Source organism: Odocoileus virginianus, chromosome 5 (genome assembly GCF_023699985.2).
Source record: "Odocoileus virginianus isolate 20LAN1187 ecotype Illinois chromosome 5, Ovbor_1.2, whole genome shotgun sequence".
Lineage (NCBI taxonomy): Eukaryota > Metazoa > Chordata > Mammalia > Artiodactyla > Cervidae > Odocoileus > Odocoileus virginianus.
Window position 1 is genome coordinate 83,161,543 of NC_069678.1, and position 16,540 is coordinate 83,178,082.

At 48.0% G+C, this 16,540-nt stretch overlaps 1 protein-coding gene and 1 non-coding gene across 2 annotated transcripts; one reads left to right on the forward strand and one right to left on the reverse strand.

Annotated features, from left to right (window-relative positions):
- Nucleotides 1–1,316: 1,316 nt before the first annotated feature.
- Nucleotides 1,317–16,431, reverse strand: MPL (MPL proto-oncogene, thrombopoietin receptor). Its single transcript, XM_020914774.2, has 12 exons — nt 16,353–16,431; nt 16,054–16,186; nt 15,533–15,711; nt 14,719–15,017; nt 13,920–14,082; nt 13,418–13,544; nt 8,169–8,347; nt 7,864–8,006; nt 5,350–5,509; nt 5,061–5,157; nt 2,919–3,006; nt 1,317–2,733 (listed from the first exon to the last, which is right to left on the reverse strand). The coding sequence occupies exons 1-12, from the start codon at nt 16,429–16,431 to the stop codon at nt 2,446–2,448; spliced, it is 1,935 nt and encodes a 644-aa protein (XP_020770433.2). The 3' UTR covers nt 1,317–2,445.
- LOC139035318 (U6 spliceosomal RNA) lies at nt 9,248–9,350 on the forward strand. The gene has a single exon (XR_011487988.1). It is a non-coding gene; the product is annotated as a U6 spliceosomal RNA (small nuclear RNA).
- Nucleotides 16,432–16,540: the final 109 nt, after the last annotated feature.

The following is a 16,540-nucleotide window of genomic DNA, read 5'->3' on the forward strand; positions in this document are numbered from 1 at the left end:
CACCAACTCCTCAAACTCATGTCCATCAAGTCGGTGATGCCATCCAGCCATCTCATCCTGTGTCGTCCCCTTCTCCTCCTGCCTCCGATCCCTCCCAGCATCAGGGTCTTTTCCAATGAGTAAACTCTTCGCATGAGGTACTTCAGAGTGTGAACTTATTTAGAAATAGAGTCACTCCAGAATATAATTAGTTAAGATGAAGTCATTTGCGTGGGCCCTAATCTAATATGCAGAGAAGGCAATGGCAACCCACTCCAGTATTCTTGCCTGGAAAAACCCATGGACGGAGGAACCTGGTAGGCTGCAGTCCATGGGGTTGCTGAGTCGGACTCGACTGAGCGACTTCACTTTCACTTTTCACTTTCATGCATTGGAGAAGGAAATGGCAGCCCACTCCAGCCAGTATTCTTGCCTGGAGAATCCTGGGGACATAGGAGCCTAGTGGCTGCCGTCTATGGGGTCGCACAGAGTCGGACACGACTGAGGCAACTTAGCAGCAGCAGCAGCAATCCAATATGACTTGTGTCCTTATAAAATGGAGAAGTTTGGACACACACACATGAAAGAGAGAACGCCATATGAAGATGAAGGCAGAGGAGAGGAGGAGAGGCCTAGAAACAAGTCTAGGAACACCAGGAAAGCCCCAGAAGCGAGGGGAGAGGAATGGAACAGATTCTTTCTTACTGCTCTCAGAGGCAACCAACCCTGCTGAAACCTTGAATTTCTAGCCTCCAAAACTATGAGACAATAAATGTCTGTTGTTTGTGATATTCTGTTAGGGCAGTGCTTGCAAACTAATACAGGGGGGGTCAAAGGGTGGTGTTGGAGGGAGGGAGGGGGAACAGGCAGGAGCTATTTGTTCCCCTGGCTCCATTACTGTTACATCCCCACAAGCTGGCTGCAGCTCTCTGCCACAGCTCCTGCCAGGCAGCCCTCTCTGTAACCACTCTCTCCTGTGACCCCTTGATAACCAGGGTGGGGAGGGGTGGACACCACCTCCCAGCTGCTGTTAGCCCCAGGATGCTGCACTATTCCTTGATCTTTTTCCTAAATCTTGCCCCATCTTTGTAAATATGCCCTATATTAAACTCTCATCCAGATACCCAGACTGAGTGTGTGTGTGTCATCTATTTCTGCCAAGGCTCTGACTGATACACTGGGTATGTTTGGAGTCAGCAAAAAATAACATTTGTTTGAGAATTTGAATGGGTCAGGAATCCATAATCAGAATGGCCTAAGCATATTTACCACTGTATATGAATGGTGTAGAGGATGAGAGAGGTTGGCATGGGATGAGGTGGCATTGTCCAGAAAGATTTCCTTCATTTAGAAAACATTTATTGGAGGCCTGCTATGGTGAATCAAGCACTACTCTAGGTGCTTAGGGGGTAGGGGAGGTGGGGAGGCAGATGAATCAGCACCCTTGCCCTCAAGGAGCTCACAATCTAGTAGTGGAAGACAGACATGCAAACAGTTATTTGCATAAAGCATTTCAGGTGCTATAGTAAAAGTCTGGGCTGGAGATAAGAGCTTTAGAATGGTCAGCATGTAAGAAAGGCTATGAGAGCAGATGGGTCGGAGACTGTTAAGAATTGACTCTTAAGTGACTGCAATAATTAAGGAGTGGAAGATAAGCCAAGATAAGAGATTAGGAGGGAAAAATTACTATAGTCTAGTCGAGATATCTCAAATATCTTGTCCTAGTCGGCACTATGTCGGCAATGCTGCTGACATTAACCCGGGAAACTCTTTCACTGTGCTTTACTTAGAATATCTCACTAAATGCTCTTTACAACTCTATAGTGTTCTGTATTATCCCTATTTTATAGATGAGAAAATTAAGGCTCAAAGATTTTGAGTTATTTATTCAAGGTCACACAGCTAGCAAGTGGGAAAGATAGGAATTGAACTTAGCTCTGACACCACAGAGTTTATGCTGTCAACTATCAGTATACTCAGAGAAGCCCAAGCAGAGCCAGGAGAGATGGTGATGCATCCAAGCCATAGAGGAGAGAATTTAAAGGAGAAAGAAGTAGTCACCATGACAAATGCCAACAGAGAGATTAAACAGGTTGAGGATTAACAAGATCTGATTGGCTCTTGTGATGAGAAAGCTTGAGGTGAGCTTTGCCTTAGTAGTTTCATTAGCAGAGTGGGAGCAGGAGAATAAATTGCAGCAGTCTGAGGAGCAAATGGGAGCTGGGAAGTGGAGACTCCTTTTCAAGGACTTTGCCAATAAAGAGCAGAGAGAAAGGAGGTGAAAGCTAGAGGAGCTTAGTCGAATGAACCTTGCCTGAGGAGAAAGGGTCCCAGATTGATGCCAGCAGCAGTGGTGAAAAGTCAGTGTTATGAAGTCCAGCCAGAAGGGTAGACAACAGGGAAGAACGTGAGATCTGAGACGGTTGTTGTTGGGATGGGATGGGTTAGGAAGTTCAGGAGGGAGGACTAGAGAGTTTGGATCTGTCCAGGGTACTGGGAGCGAGGGACCTGCCAGCAGCTGAGTGGTAAGTAGGAATGGTTGGCGATGTGAGTGGTACAGTAGGACCCTGGCTCAGCCACTGGTGGGCACACAGACAGGGGCATGGTCCCCAGGCAAGAAGGCTGCAATCCTCGGTAGTCCAACTGGGCCTGGGAGGAACACAGGGGCAAGGGAGCCTTCTCTGAGGATCTAGGTAGAATTTCAAGGAGGCTGGGTTCCACTTCCTCATAGACATCTGAGACTGCAGCCTTGGGCTGGGAGAGATGGGGGGAAAGGGGTCTGGATTAGAGCAGGTCCTGTGGGAGCAGGACCTGGACTGTGCAGGAAGGAGGGTTGGGCTGGAGGTAGGGCCCAGGGATGGTATACTTGTGGGGCAAGAAGTTGTGTGATGGGGCAAGGAGCTCTAAGCAGGGCTGGTGGTGGGGGGAGGTGCACTCACCGGACTCAGGGCCGCAGTATCCCTAAGGTACTGGCCAAGGACCCGGTGGAGGTCTGGAAGTGAGGGCCACAGAGCATGCCTCAGGCTCCTTGAGGAGAAGGAAGAGAAGGAGATTGAGCTGTGGGAGTGAATTAGGGGGGCGAGAGCACTAAGGTGTGTGTGGGGAGGCAGTGAGGTGGGGGAGTAAGCTTGAAGAGTAAGGTAGAGGAGCACGGGTGGAAAGGAAACCTCAGGTGGTGGGGGGAAGTCAGGGGTGTGGGGCCTCAAAAAAGCAGTCTGAGTGTCCTCAAACATTCTTGCCTCAGGGTCTTTGCACTTTCTATTCTCTCTGCCTGGATCATCAACTCATTTCCTCATTTTACTTAGGTTTCTGCTCAGATGTCATCCCGACAGAGAGGCCTTCCCTGACTACCCTGTCTAAAATAGAACCACCTCCCTTCCCCATCACTTTTTGTCTCCTGCTCTGCTTATTATTCTTTATAGTACTTGACTTATTGTATATTTATTAGAATCTTATTTTATATATATACTGTAAATCCCCGAGAGCAAAGGGTTTGTCTATTTGCTCACTCTTGGATCTCCAGGGTATAGAACAGTATCTGACCCATAATAGATTCTCAAGAAATTAGTTGAATGAAGAGAACTCATGGGGCTTTTATTAAGTTACTGGGGAAGATGGTCTCCCTGGGAAGAATGTGGATTAAGGTATATGGGGGGACCCTCCAGTTCCTTAGGCTCATATTTCCGCAAGGAAGGACTTTAGCTGAATGACGCTTTGGGCCTCTTCTTTGTTTTTTTTTTTTTTTCTTTTTTCCAGTCGAGCCTCTTCTGTGACCACACATATATCTCTCCAGGGGAGGAGGAGTGATGTATCTGATAAATTTTGGGAAAGGGACTGAGTACATCTGGGTCAGCAGCACAGCCTCCCTCTTCTCCCTCAACCTTTTTGCTGGATCTAGATACAAGCTACATCCCAGTCTGCTCATACATTAGAGAGGATTAAAAGCTCAAAGTCATGTTCAAGGAGAGATGTGAGCCCCAAAGAGGGGCATCTAATCCAGCCTAGGGCCATCAAAAGAGGCCGCCTGGAGGAGTCACCTTCTGAGCTGAGTCCTCAAGAATACAGAGGTGTTACCAGTCAAAGGACTGAGGTGGTATGGAATCTATCCTTTATGTTTATAACTTCCAGTGACATTTATCCTCAGACTTAGTCTCCCCACATAAACAACTCATTCATTAACAGCATTTATTTAAGGGTGTGCTATTTGGCAGGCACTGTGCTGAAGATTTAAGGATGACCACGTAAGGCACAGGGAAGACATATAAAGAAATGAATGCAGTAAAATGCATCCTGCACTATGAAAGAAGTCTGTATTGGGGCACAAAAAGCGTAGCCAATAGGGGAGGGTCAGGAAAGGTTTCCTAGGAGTTGGTGAAGAAAGTTATTTAAAGATAAATGGATATTAGTCATCCAGGGAGGATATTCCTGGCAGAGGGGACATTATGTTCAAAGACACTGAGAAGTAAAACCACTGGATTTGTGGAGGAAATCACCGACAGTGTGGCAAGGCTGATGCACAGGGCGGGAGGTGGGAATACCGGCAGGGGCACAGCCTCGCTTGTTACTCTAGAGCCTGGACTTTCTCCTGGGGAGCTCATAGTGAAATTTAAGGAGGCAGAGTGACAAGTTCATGTGCGCCGTTTTAGAAAGATTATTCTGATGGCTGTGTGAGGCTAGACTGGAGGGAGAAGGGGCTCCGTTTTGGTGAGTCGGGTCGTGCCTGTAGGGCTAGAGAAAGTGTGCTGGTTTTGAGTGAAGTTTCGGAGGTGGAATGACAGGACCAGACTGGATAATGGGGAGGGAGGCGCCCAAGTGGTCTGGCTTGGGTGACAGGTGGACTTGTTACTGAGATGAGGAGCCAGAAGGTGGGGCTGTTTGAGGTGTCCCGCATAGTGGACATGTTCGAGTGTAAGGAGGCGGTGGGACTCCCAGGGAAGACGTGCGGGGGCGGCAGATGCCACAGGTCTGGATGTGAGATTGTCTGGAGAGCGGGCGTCATAGAGTGACCCGAGGATGCTTCTTTAGGGGCCGCCGGCCTTGCCCGGATCACAGCCCCGTCTCCCACCTGGCCGGAGCGGTACCTGTAGTGCGCAGGAAATTGCCACCTCAGCAGCAGCAGGCCCAGGAGGGCGCTGACGCCCAGGACCAGCAGCAGAGCAGTCACCAGGACGATCCAGACTAAGGGACAAAAAGCAGTCAGCCCTCAGGGGGAGGCGCCTGGCCAGAACCCTGCTGCAGACCCACCAGCCCCACCCCACTCGCTGTCCGGGGGCGCCGGGTGTGTCTGCGCAGCCGCAGCCTGCTGCGGTCGGAGCCCCGCCCCTCCACTCGCGCAGGCGCAGAGAGCTTTTGCCCCTGCCCAGCCCTCACCCGTCTCGGAAGCCGTCTCCACCCTCACTGGGTCGGACCAGGAGCTCCAGGGACCTTGGAAGGTGGGGCCATGGAGCCTGGCGCGCAGCTGTACGCGGTAGCGGGAGCGCGGGCGCAGCTCCAAGGTCTCTCCCTGGGCTCCAAGAGGTGGCTCCAGCACCTACGCAAAGGTGCAAGCGGGTGGTCAGGCTCCCGGTCTCTGTGGGACGGCGTTGGGCCCTGGAGAACTCGACCTCTGTTTGACCCCAGTACTACCGCTTTGAATCCCGGGGGATTCCTCCAAAGCGCCTCACTGGCAGAAAACACGCATCCCTGGCGGAAACTGGCTGGAGAGAACACTCGGACAGAGAGCCTCGCCCTGCCTGGCGTGTTACACCCCCGGCACACTGACTCATCCACACACATAACTACTCATCCTGACACACATACATATGATAACATCGGCAGAGATCCGGTACACACACACTGACCAGGTTGGGCGATGGAAACCCCGGACACACTCAGATACTCAGAGCCATGTAAGTGAAGTTGCTCAGTCGTGTCCGACTCTTTGCGAGCCCATGGACTGTAGCCTACCAGGCTCCTCGGTCCATGGGGTTTTCCTGGCAACAGTACTAGGGTGGGGATCTCCAGGGGATCTCCCGACCTAGGGATTGAACCCGGGTCTCCTACCTTGCAGGCAGACCCTTTAACGCCTGAGCCACCAGGGAAGCCTATGGCCATGTAAACCAGGCTACAAATAACATCCTCTCAGTAGAGGATGCCAGAACTGTGCTAGGTGCTGGGGATACCAGGAGAGTCCAAGAAGAAGGAACAAACATCGTGTATATCAGCAGGGAGACATTATTAACTTGATCAATAGTAAACATTTATGAACTGCTTGTGACAAGCCAAGCCCTGGGGTAGGCATTGGGGAAAAAGAAAAACAAGGCCTCACATGTCTTATGAAGAAGACATCCAAACAAGTAAATAGTTAAAAGAAGTAATGAGTGCAGTAATAACAATATAAGTAAGGTACCACAGCCCTCAAAAGAGTGTTACCCTGAGTGAGTTGCTTGATTGCGGGTTATAGAGTGTTCTGTGTACTAAAAGCATGCATGGGTGGGCTAGAGGGTCAAAGATAAGACCAAAACAGTGGTAGTAGAGACTTGAGGCCTATTAGTACAATAAACTCAACTAAGTTGTTGATAGCAGGAAGGGACAAGGGAAAAGGAGAGACGAGTCAAGGATAATTCCGGGCTGAAGTAACTGGGTTAAGTGTTGGTGCCATTGTCAGAGACAAAGAACAGGAGAAGTAAGTTTGAAGAAGAAATGCTGTATTTTTAAAATTTTATTAAGTTCAACAATAGCCAGAACTCATGAACGGTAATGTCAGAATTGTAGTTACCTTGGAGGGTGTGTGTGTGTGACCAGAGGGCATGAGACACTTCTGGGGTACCAGAAACAACCTTTATCTTCATCTGGGTAATGGTTACATGGATGTATGCACATGTACAAATTAACCAATTGTATGTTTAAGATTTGTGTTACTTTATGTAATGTATACCTCAATAAAAAAGTAAAAAAATCTGGGGAAGAAAATAAGTTCAGTTTTGGTTATACTGAGTCTGAAATGTCCTAGGGGGTTTTTAGGTAGAACTGTATGGTAAGAAGTCATATATACGTGTGGTAGATGAGAATAAAAGTAGAGAAAGAAACTAATATTTAATGTCTATTGAGTGCCTTCTATCCCAGGCAATATGCTAAATATCTATATATTTAATTTTCACTATAACTCTGGAAAGTACATAGCTTTATCCCCATTTCACCAGTGAGGAAACAGACTCTTCAGAAGTTTAGGTAATTCACCTATGGTATAGAAGGTATTTTCCACATAGGTGTTGGAATAAGTTTGGGATGGTTAATATATAGTCATTGAAAATATGGAATTGAAGCACTCACCAAGGAGAAAATCTAGATGTTGGTAAAGAATCTGCCTTCAATGAGGGAGACCTGGGTTCTATCCCTGGGTCAGGAAGATCCCCTGGAGAAGGGTACGGCTACCTACTCCAGTATTATTGCCTGGAGAACTCCATGGACAGAGGAGCCTGTTGGGCTACCGTCCTTGGGGTTGCAGAGTCAGATATGACTGAGCAACTAACACTTTCACTTTCAGAGAAGAAAAGAGTCTAGGATGGGAATGCAGGAAGCACAACCTATTAAGGAAGCGTGGAAAGGAAGAGCCCGGGAAAGAGTGAGGAGGTTCAGTCAGAGAAGTGGTAGGAGAATCAGGAGAGAATGATATCCCAAAAGCAAAGGGAAGAGAACATTTTAAATAGGCATAGTCTGCAGTGTCACGTGCCAAAGAGAGATTAAAATGCCAGTTGAATCAGACAGAACAGAGATAAACAAGCCCAGACACGGATACACATGAGTATATAGTGATATCTTGGTTATCACTCCTGATAACAGACATCCTGAAACTCAGAAATACCCTGAGTATGAGGTCTGGGGTCATTTGTTCCTTGACTGTACCTTCCAGTCCTGATGGCCTTCTCCTGTGTATCGGAGCTGATAGCAGGTCTCTTGGGCTGCCCAGGCTGATGGATGCTGCCATTCCAATTCCAGCTGCCCACTGGAGACCTCCCTCCAGTGCAAGTTTGGAGTGGGGATGAGCACTACAGGGATGTCACCAGGGACTGGCCTAAGCCCTTCTGTGCATGAGACATCATGTCACCAGGGCCATGGGTCAGAAGTATCAGAGTTGGTGATCCTGGGCATGGGGTCAGACATGGTAGGGGTGGGAAATGTGTGGGAGGGGAAGGGAAGAAAGTCCTTACCAGCCTGGTGGATCCAGAAAGGGAAGCCAAGGTAGCTGTGAACAGCACCCTGGGCTGTGGTCACCTCCACAAGGATGTGAATAGCACTGTCATTTTGTGACTTGAAGTGACAGCGGGAGAACTGGGAGGACTGTGATCCCGCGTTTTTCTCCTCTTCACACTTCTCCCAGACGGGGTTCCTACAAATCAGGCAAATAGAGTCATTTGATTCAATGCCTGCTTCAGAGACTAATCTAGTCTCACAGGGAATTAGATTCTAATCTAACTTGTTCCTTGGACAGGCCTCCAGGGCTTTCTCTCTCATGCCATGTATTTTTTTCTGAGGTTTGCTTTGGGGTTCAGCCTCTTCTTCTTAATAAAGAGGGAGGGGCTTCCCTGGTGGACCAGTGGTTAAGAATCTGCTTTCCAATGCAGGGGATGGAGGGTTGATCCCTGGTTGGGGAACTAAGATCCCACATGCCACAGGGCAACTAAGCCTGTGAGGAGCAACTAGAGAAAAATCCCATGTGCTACAACAGAGACCCAGTGCAGCCAAAAAAAAGCTAGATGAGATAGGGAAATAACATGGGCTATAGAGTTCAGGTCTTGGCTTATTGGCATAAAACTCTGGGCAAACTACTTGATTTTCATCTCTGCCTCAGTTTCCTCATTTGTGAAATGAGTCAATAATACCTACTTTGAATGGGATTGTTTCAAAGAGTAAAGCAAAACATATGTTTCTGGAGCAAAATATATTTATGCTCTTAATCTATTCTCATTAGGGAGCCTTCTTAGTCACCTCTAAGTGTTATTTTACTAACAGATTATTGTGACAGTCTCCTAACTGGCTTTTCTGCCTCTGTTTCTGTTACTCCCTTCAATTTGTTCTCCACACAGCAATCAGAATTTAGACCCAAAATGTTGATCTGATGGTGTCCAGAATATATGTCAAAGCTATGCCTTTATTTTGACCTTTATTCCTGTCACATTAGATGAAATTATTATCTGTTGCCTGGATTAAGGCATATTTCTAAATGGTGATCCTGCTTCCACTCTTACTTCTTTTTAATTGCACAGAGAAACATCTTTTAAAAATATAAATGCTTTAGCAGCACATATGCTAAAATGGGAATGATACAGAGAAGATTAGCATGGCCTCTGGGCAAGGATGACTTGCAAATTCATGAAGCATTTCATATTTTTTAAAACGAATTTATGGTTTCCAGGGGCAAGGGATTGTTAGGGAGTTTGGGATGGTCATGTATACACTGCTATATTTAAAATGGATAACTGCAAGGAACTGTAGCTCTGCTCAGTGTTATGGGGCAGCCTGGATGGGAGCAGGGTTTGGGGGAGAGTGGATACTTGGATATATGTATGGCTGAGTCCCTTTGCTGTTCACCTGAAACTATCACAGCATTGCTAATTGGCGGAACCTCGATACAAAATAAAAAGTTTAAAATGAAAAAAATGTAAATCATATGGTGTCACATTGTTATTTAGTTGCTGTGGTGTCCGACTCTTTTCTGACCCCATGGACTGTAGCCTGCCACGCTCCTCTGTCTAAAGGATTTCCCAGGCAAGAATACTGGAGTGGGTTGCCATTTCCTTCTCCAGGGGATCTTCTTGACCCAGGGATTAAACCCGCTCTTGACTTGGATTAAACCCGCATCTCCTGCATGGCAGCTGGATTCTTCACCTACTGAGCCACCTGGGAAGCTCATATCATATCACTCTTGCTTAAATCCTTCCATGGCTCCCCATCCCAAATAAAACCCAAACTCCACCCCAGAGCCTATAGCACTTCATATGGTTGAGTTCCTCCCTGCCTTGCCATTCTCATCTCCTACAAGTCTCACACAAGGTGATGACACTTCATCCACGTGGGCCTTCTCTCTGTGCTGCAAACATACCAGATCCACTGTCCTTACAGCTCATCTTGCCATGGATTGCCCTGCCTCTAGATCCCACGTGACTCATTTCTTCTCGCCATATGGGTCTCAGCTCACCTGTCACCTCCTTGGCAAGGCTTTCTCCACCCACTCATGAAATTAGCACCCATCCCCAAGCTTCCACGTAGTCTCTATCATTTAACCTTGCTCCTTTCTTTCTTGTTGGTCTCCCCACAATGCTGGAAGCTTCTCTGTTTTGTCACTCTATCCCTGGAGGCTGGTACATAGTCACCTTCAACAGTTTATTGAACAAATAAATCCTGTCTCCTTCCTGGTTATAACCCCTAAATAGCTAGCTATTACTAAAATCATTTACCATTTTATGTATTTTTATGTTTACTAGGTTATTCAACAGATAATTTATACTATGTGCTAGGTACTATGAGGAAAAATTTTCAAGGAGATGTCATTTCATTGGGAAAGGGAGAAAAACAGATGGTATTTTTCTGTGATGTGCACAGGCTGGCTTGGGAGTAGCAAGGAAGGTCATCTGACCCAAATGGGGAGGGTCAGAAAATAGTTCTTGTACAAGGCAGTGCTTAGAATGAGTCTTGGACTATAAATAGGAAAGCAAAGGGTACAAACAGGCACCCCAGGCACATGCTTGTGCACAGATAAGAGAGATGGCATTTGGGGGAAACTCTAAGTGGTGCAGAAAATTTTTAGCACAGAGGGCTTAGTGGGGAGTGGTAAGTGTGGTCAGATCAAGGCCACAGGTGGCCTTATTGCCTTTCTAAGGAGCTTGAGCTTAATCTTGCAGTAACAATGGTGACATTCAAGGAATTTAAGCAGAGAGTTGTCATCACTAGCTTTGTACTTTAGGAAAGTCTAACTGCAGTTTGTGAGAAAGGATCTGTGAGGGTGGACTAGAAGCTGAGAAATTTATTAGGACAAAGTCATGATATTTTACCTGCAAAGTGATGAGGATCTGAAAGTAGGATTTTGGCAGTGGGAGTAGAGAGAAACAGATGGACTCAAAGGGGATACTGAAAAGGTCGAAATAACCAGTATTTCTGATTGGATGTGGAGGGTGTAGAAAAGGCAGAAGTTCAGGGTGGAAAGCGGAGTTGATGGCAGGATGGACAAGAAGAGGAGAAGCAGGTTTTGACAGAGAGTATGTGAATTTGGTTTTGCCACCCTTTCCTTCATGGCCCTCTTCATACTATGGAAATCTATACAGCTATTAGAAAGAATGAGTTACATCATTACAGATGTCCAAGACACATTTTTAAGTAAAAAAGTAAGTTAAAATAAATCATACAGGGCTTCCCTGGTGACTCAGTGGTAAAGACTTCACCTGCCAACGCAGGAGACAGGTTCCACCCCTGTTCCAGGAAGATCCCACATGCCGTGGAGCAACGATGCCCGAGTGTCACAACTACTGAGCCTGTGCTCTAGAGCCCACGTGCTGCAACTACTGAAGCCTGCCTGCCCTGGAGCTCATGCCCCAAACAAAACAAGAGAAGCCACTGCAATGAGAAGCCTGAGCACGGCGATGAAGAGCAGCCCCCAGTCGGCACAACTAGAGAAAAGCCCAAGCAGCCACAAAGACCCAGAGCAGCTAAAAATAAATAAATAAAATTATTTAAAAAAATCATACATATAATGTGATCCAATTTATATTGAAAATTAAATATTACGTTTGCTGCTGCTAAGTCACTTCATTAGATTGTGTAAATGCATAGAAAACTGGAAGAATACACTAAAACTGTTAATAGTGTTTTTTTTCATTATTCAATAACTTTTTTTTAAACTGAGCACCTACTCTGTTCTAGGCACCATGGTAAGTGAGAATACATTAATAAATAAAAGCAGACACTGACTTTGCCCTCATGGATCATGTTAAGATCAGCCTTTCTCAACGGAGTTCTGAGAGAGAATTTTGTTATCAATCAAATAACCATGTAAGGTATAAATGTAAAATTATAACTATGTTAAGTATTTAAGAAGGAGAGTTACATGGTACAACAAGGATATATAAATAGTGCCACTGTACCTAAGAAGGAAGGTCAGGGATGGTGACATTTGAGTTGAGATCTGAAGGATAAGTAGAGGTTAAGTAAAGATAAACAATCTGGGTAAAGAGCATGTACAAAGATCCAGAGGCAGGAGGGATTGTGGCAGGTAGGAGGGGATGAAAGTAGGCCTCGGAGCAGAGCACAGAAGGCAGCATCAGTTCAGTTCAGTCGCTCAGTTGTGTCCGACTCTTTGCGACCCCATGAATCGCAGCACGCCAGGCCTCCCTCTGAATAAGATAAAGTTGAAAGCACAGATAGAGGCTGAGTCTTTTAGAACTTTACATGGTCACAATAGAATTCTTTTCTTTGTCCTAAGATCAGTGAAAGCTATGGATCTTGGAATAGTTTTAAGCAGAGAATGTTGCATTTATTTTTATGCTTTTAAAAACTCACTTCAGCTCCTGTGTAGAGAATGTTTTGGAGGATCCAAGAGTTGATCAGTTAGTAAGTCTTCTCAGTAACCTAACTGAGAGATGAAGATGGCTTGTACTAGGGTGATAGCTGTGATGGACAAATACGGACAGATTCTAGAGATGTTTAATAGGTAAAATCAACAAGGTTTGGTTATATATTAGATATGAAGGAGGTGACAGATCAGTGAGGTGTTTGGTTGAAATGCTTGAAGACCAGGTGAAGTTTTGATTGGATCCAATAAATAGTGAAAAGTTGCAGTACATTTTTGAGTAGGAGAAGGCCATGCAAATTTTAAGAAAGGTCAGTTCGTCAACAGCATGCAGGGGTAGGTAAATTGGAAGTGATTGAGAATGTAGGCTGTTGTAATGGTCCAGGTGACATGATTGTTGTTACTACTGCTACTGCTAAGTCACTTCAGTCATGCCCGACTCTGTGCGATGCCATAGATGGCAGCCCACCAGGCTCCCCTGTCCCTGGGATTCTCCAGGCAAGAACACTGGAGTGGGTTGCCGTTTCCTTCTTCAGTGCATGAAAGTGAAAAGTGAAAGTGAAGTCACTCAGTCGTGTCCGACTCTTAGCGACCCCATGGACTGCAGCTTAGCAGGCTCTTCCGTCCATGGGATTTTCCAGGCAAGAGTACTGGAGTGAGGTGCCATTGCCTTCTCCAGGTGACATGATTACATGGAATTAAACCAACATATTCCCAGGGGGTATGAAGAGAGGTTGAAAGGATACAATAACCATTGATGGATGAGAGCATGGAGGGCCTTTGGTTTGGGGAATAAGGGAGGGGACTGAAGAGGATCAAGGACAATCTCTCCCTTCTTTCTGCAGAGTTGTGCTTCTCTCCCATGACATCAAACTCAATCAGCTGTTCACTTCTCACCTGTCTCTGGGACAGCACCGTGCCCCGCTGTGGTAGAAGAAGCCTTGGGAGCTGGCATGGTCCAGTTGTTGCCACTGACAGGTAACATTCATCAGGTCCAAGGTAAAGCATTGCAGTCCAATTTCCCCTGGGGTCAGAGAAGGAGAGATCCCCTGGAGGAGGGTATGGCAACCCACTCCAGTATTCTTGCCTTGAGAATCCCATGGACAGAGGAGCCAGATGGGCTACAGTCCATGGGGTCGCAAAGACTGAGCATGGATGTGGAGAAAGAAGCCCTGTCAGAGCACACGTGTTCCGACTCCATTGGGTATCCAGATCATCTTTACACATGTAACTTGAACATTTGCTCCTATACTTTCTTCTCTCCCTGAATATAATTCATCCTGTGCAGTAGCAAATTTGAGATCATCAGGAAGGACCATGGTTCTCTGAGCTTCCATATCTAGCCCATGCATCGCTAGAGATCTTTTCTATCTCCTCCTCCACTCCCCTGTTGACTCACCTGCGTCTCCAGGCAGGTCCACAGTCACAGGGAGGGACCAAGATCCCCAGGAACCACGGAGAGAGACTCCATCAGGTTGGCTGCGTAGCTGGAGCCAGTAGGAGTTACCAGGCTGGAGTCCTGAGATGAGGCAGCTGCCACCCTTCATTGTCAGAGATGGAGCCTTGGGAGAGGAATCCCAACCTCACAATCTAGGTCTGCCTCTCAGCCAAGAGAGCCTACATCTCTTATATTTGAAGCCCCACAACATGCCTGTGGAGAGAGACTCAGTTCTTCACTGGATAAATACGTGCACAGACTGGGGGCCAGGTCGGTGGGTTTCAGGTGGAGTTCAGGGCTTTTTAGGTTTCCCTGGCTCAGACGGTAAAGAATCTGCCTGCAATGTGGGAGACTCGAGTTTGATCCCTGGGTCGGGGAAGATCCCCTGGAGAAGAAAATGGCAACCCACTCCAGTATTCTTGCCTGGAGAAACCCACGGACAGAGGAGCCTGGTGGGCTACAGCCCACAGGGTCACAAAGAGTCAGAGACGACTGAGTGACTGATACTTTCACTTTCACTTTCAGGGCTTTATAGGGAAACCCCTACTAACCTGGGGACCTGAAGTGCTCAGCTGTGTTGTTCTGAATGACGCAAAGTGGGAGATTCCTAAATAAACATGGCTTCTGAGAACTAATCAGACCCTACGCTAACTCTCTAAGGACCAACCCAGTCTGGAATCCCCAAAGCATGGCCTGTCCTTTCTTGGGGCAAAATTGAGGGTAAGAGATAGGAGGGGAGCTTAGAAGGAGGTCAAGATACTTCTCTAGTTGGGGAGGTCTGCTCTGGTCCCATCTGTTGAGGCATCATGGGCTGTGCACACGGAGACTGGTCCAGGGTTGCGGCTAGGTTTGGTCTCCGCCGAGCTGGGCAGCAGGTCTCTGCGGACAGCAGCTGTGTGACTGTGGGGCCAGTGGAGTTCCTGGGGTCCTTGGGGCCATAGCGGAGTTCATGCCTCAGAAATTCATTGATTTCAGGAGCTGGGGCCTCCCAGCTGATCTGAAGTTCCCCTGGCTGGCTCCCACCCATGGCCTTGATGAGACTGGGGGGAGTTGGCAGGCCTAAGGGCGAGACAGGGCACATCAGAACTCTTCGGGTGCTACAGTCTACAGCTCAGCCCACGGACTGTGGAGAGGGGTGCTCGAGGCTGGGTTGAGGGCAGCCCCTGGGGCAGGGGCAGGGAGACTCCTTATCCTGTTCTGTCCTCGGATGAGCAGTGACCTCACCACAGGTTGTTAGGCTCAGTGCTCCTCAAGAGCAGGGACCTCTCCTCATCTGTGCATCCTTGTCCTGATGCCCAGGGCCTAGCACAGGGTAGGTATTCTGTAAGTGATGAATGAGTGAATCAATGAATAGGTTAGTGATGGGAAGGTTGCGGTGTCTCTGATGTGAAACGAAGTCTAGCTCTGGACGCTAAGGCTAAGAGGAATGAGAAAGGGGTCTCGAGGTGCCTCTGGGAGTCTGGTAGTGGGGATGCACCCATGTCGTCTTGAAAGAGCACAGCTCGGTCTGATTCTAGGAGCTGGCCCAAGGGTGGCAAACAGAGGGGCCAGGATGACAGGAGGATGGTCCTTACCCACAGCATCCACAGAGAGCACCCGCTGGGTCAGATTCTGGTTCAGAAACACGTTCTTCACCCAGAGGTGCAGTTGAGAGAAGAGGCGAACTTCAGCCTGGGTTGGAAACTGGCACACGTATCGGGTTCTAAAGGGCATCACTTGCTGGGAACTCAGGGGGCAGGTGCGGGGCTGCTCCCTGTGGGCACAGAAGTCTGGGCTACCTACATGCTCACCTGTCCAACCCTGAGGACCCAGGTCTGGGCCCAAGTCCAACTTCTGTTTCCATTACCACCATTTTTCTTCTCAGTGCCTGGGATGGGTGGGATTAGGGGGTACATAGGGGCTGGAGCTGGCTGTATCCAAAGCACCTCTGTTCATTAAGTGGCTACTTCGGTCTCATACTTGGACTAGTCCTCTGACAGGGCCAAAGGCAAGGAAGCTGCTAGAATAGGGCTCAGCTGCAGTATGCACAGGACAGATACGGGGAGTGGTGTATACACATGATATATATATAGGATACATATGATGCAACACATACCCCGGGTAGGCGTAGAGCAGCTGATACATTTCACTGGATGCTCCCTCTTCCTCATCCCAGAAGCAAGTGAGGTCCTCAAAGGTTCGAGAGAAACAGTTCAGGGACTCTGAGTCCGAGGCCAGCAAGGAGGCATCTGAGGAACAGCTGGTGAGTTGGGCTCCCGGTCCTCACCAGCATGTTTGTGGGCAAGAGTAGGGGACCAGTGGGGGCCTCCCACTTTGCACTTCCCTCCCCGCTTCCACCCGCCCAGGGCTCCATCTTCCTGGGTATGGGTGTTTGCTACCCTCCACACACCTCACCTTGGCTGGTGACTTGTGCCAGGTTTTGGGGGGCCGGGAGGAGGTAGGAGATGACCGCCAAGAGGGCCCAGGAGGGCATCTTCTCCGGCACTGGGTGCCTGCCTCAGCCCATCCTCCCTTCAGGAAGCTGGGCCCCAGTCCCCTCCCGGGCCAGCCCCTCAGGTTCCTGTCAGATACAGCCCCACGTC

Excerpts from the sequence above, each read along its gene's own strand:
- MPL (XM_020914774.2), bottom strand. The coding sequence starts at position 16,431 with ATGCCCTCCTGGGCCCTCTTGGCGGTCATCTCCTACCTCCTCCCGGCC. Across the intron at positions 14,083-14,718 it reads AGACCTCCCCAACTAGAGAA|GCTCCATCTCTGACAATGAA; the intron begins GTATCTTGACCT and ends TCCTCTCCCAAG. Across the intron at positions 13,545-13,919 it reads GGACCTGCCTGGAGACGCAG|GGGAAATTGGACTGCAATGC; the intron begins GTGAGTCAACAG and ends CTCTGACCCCAG.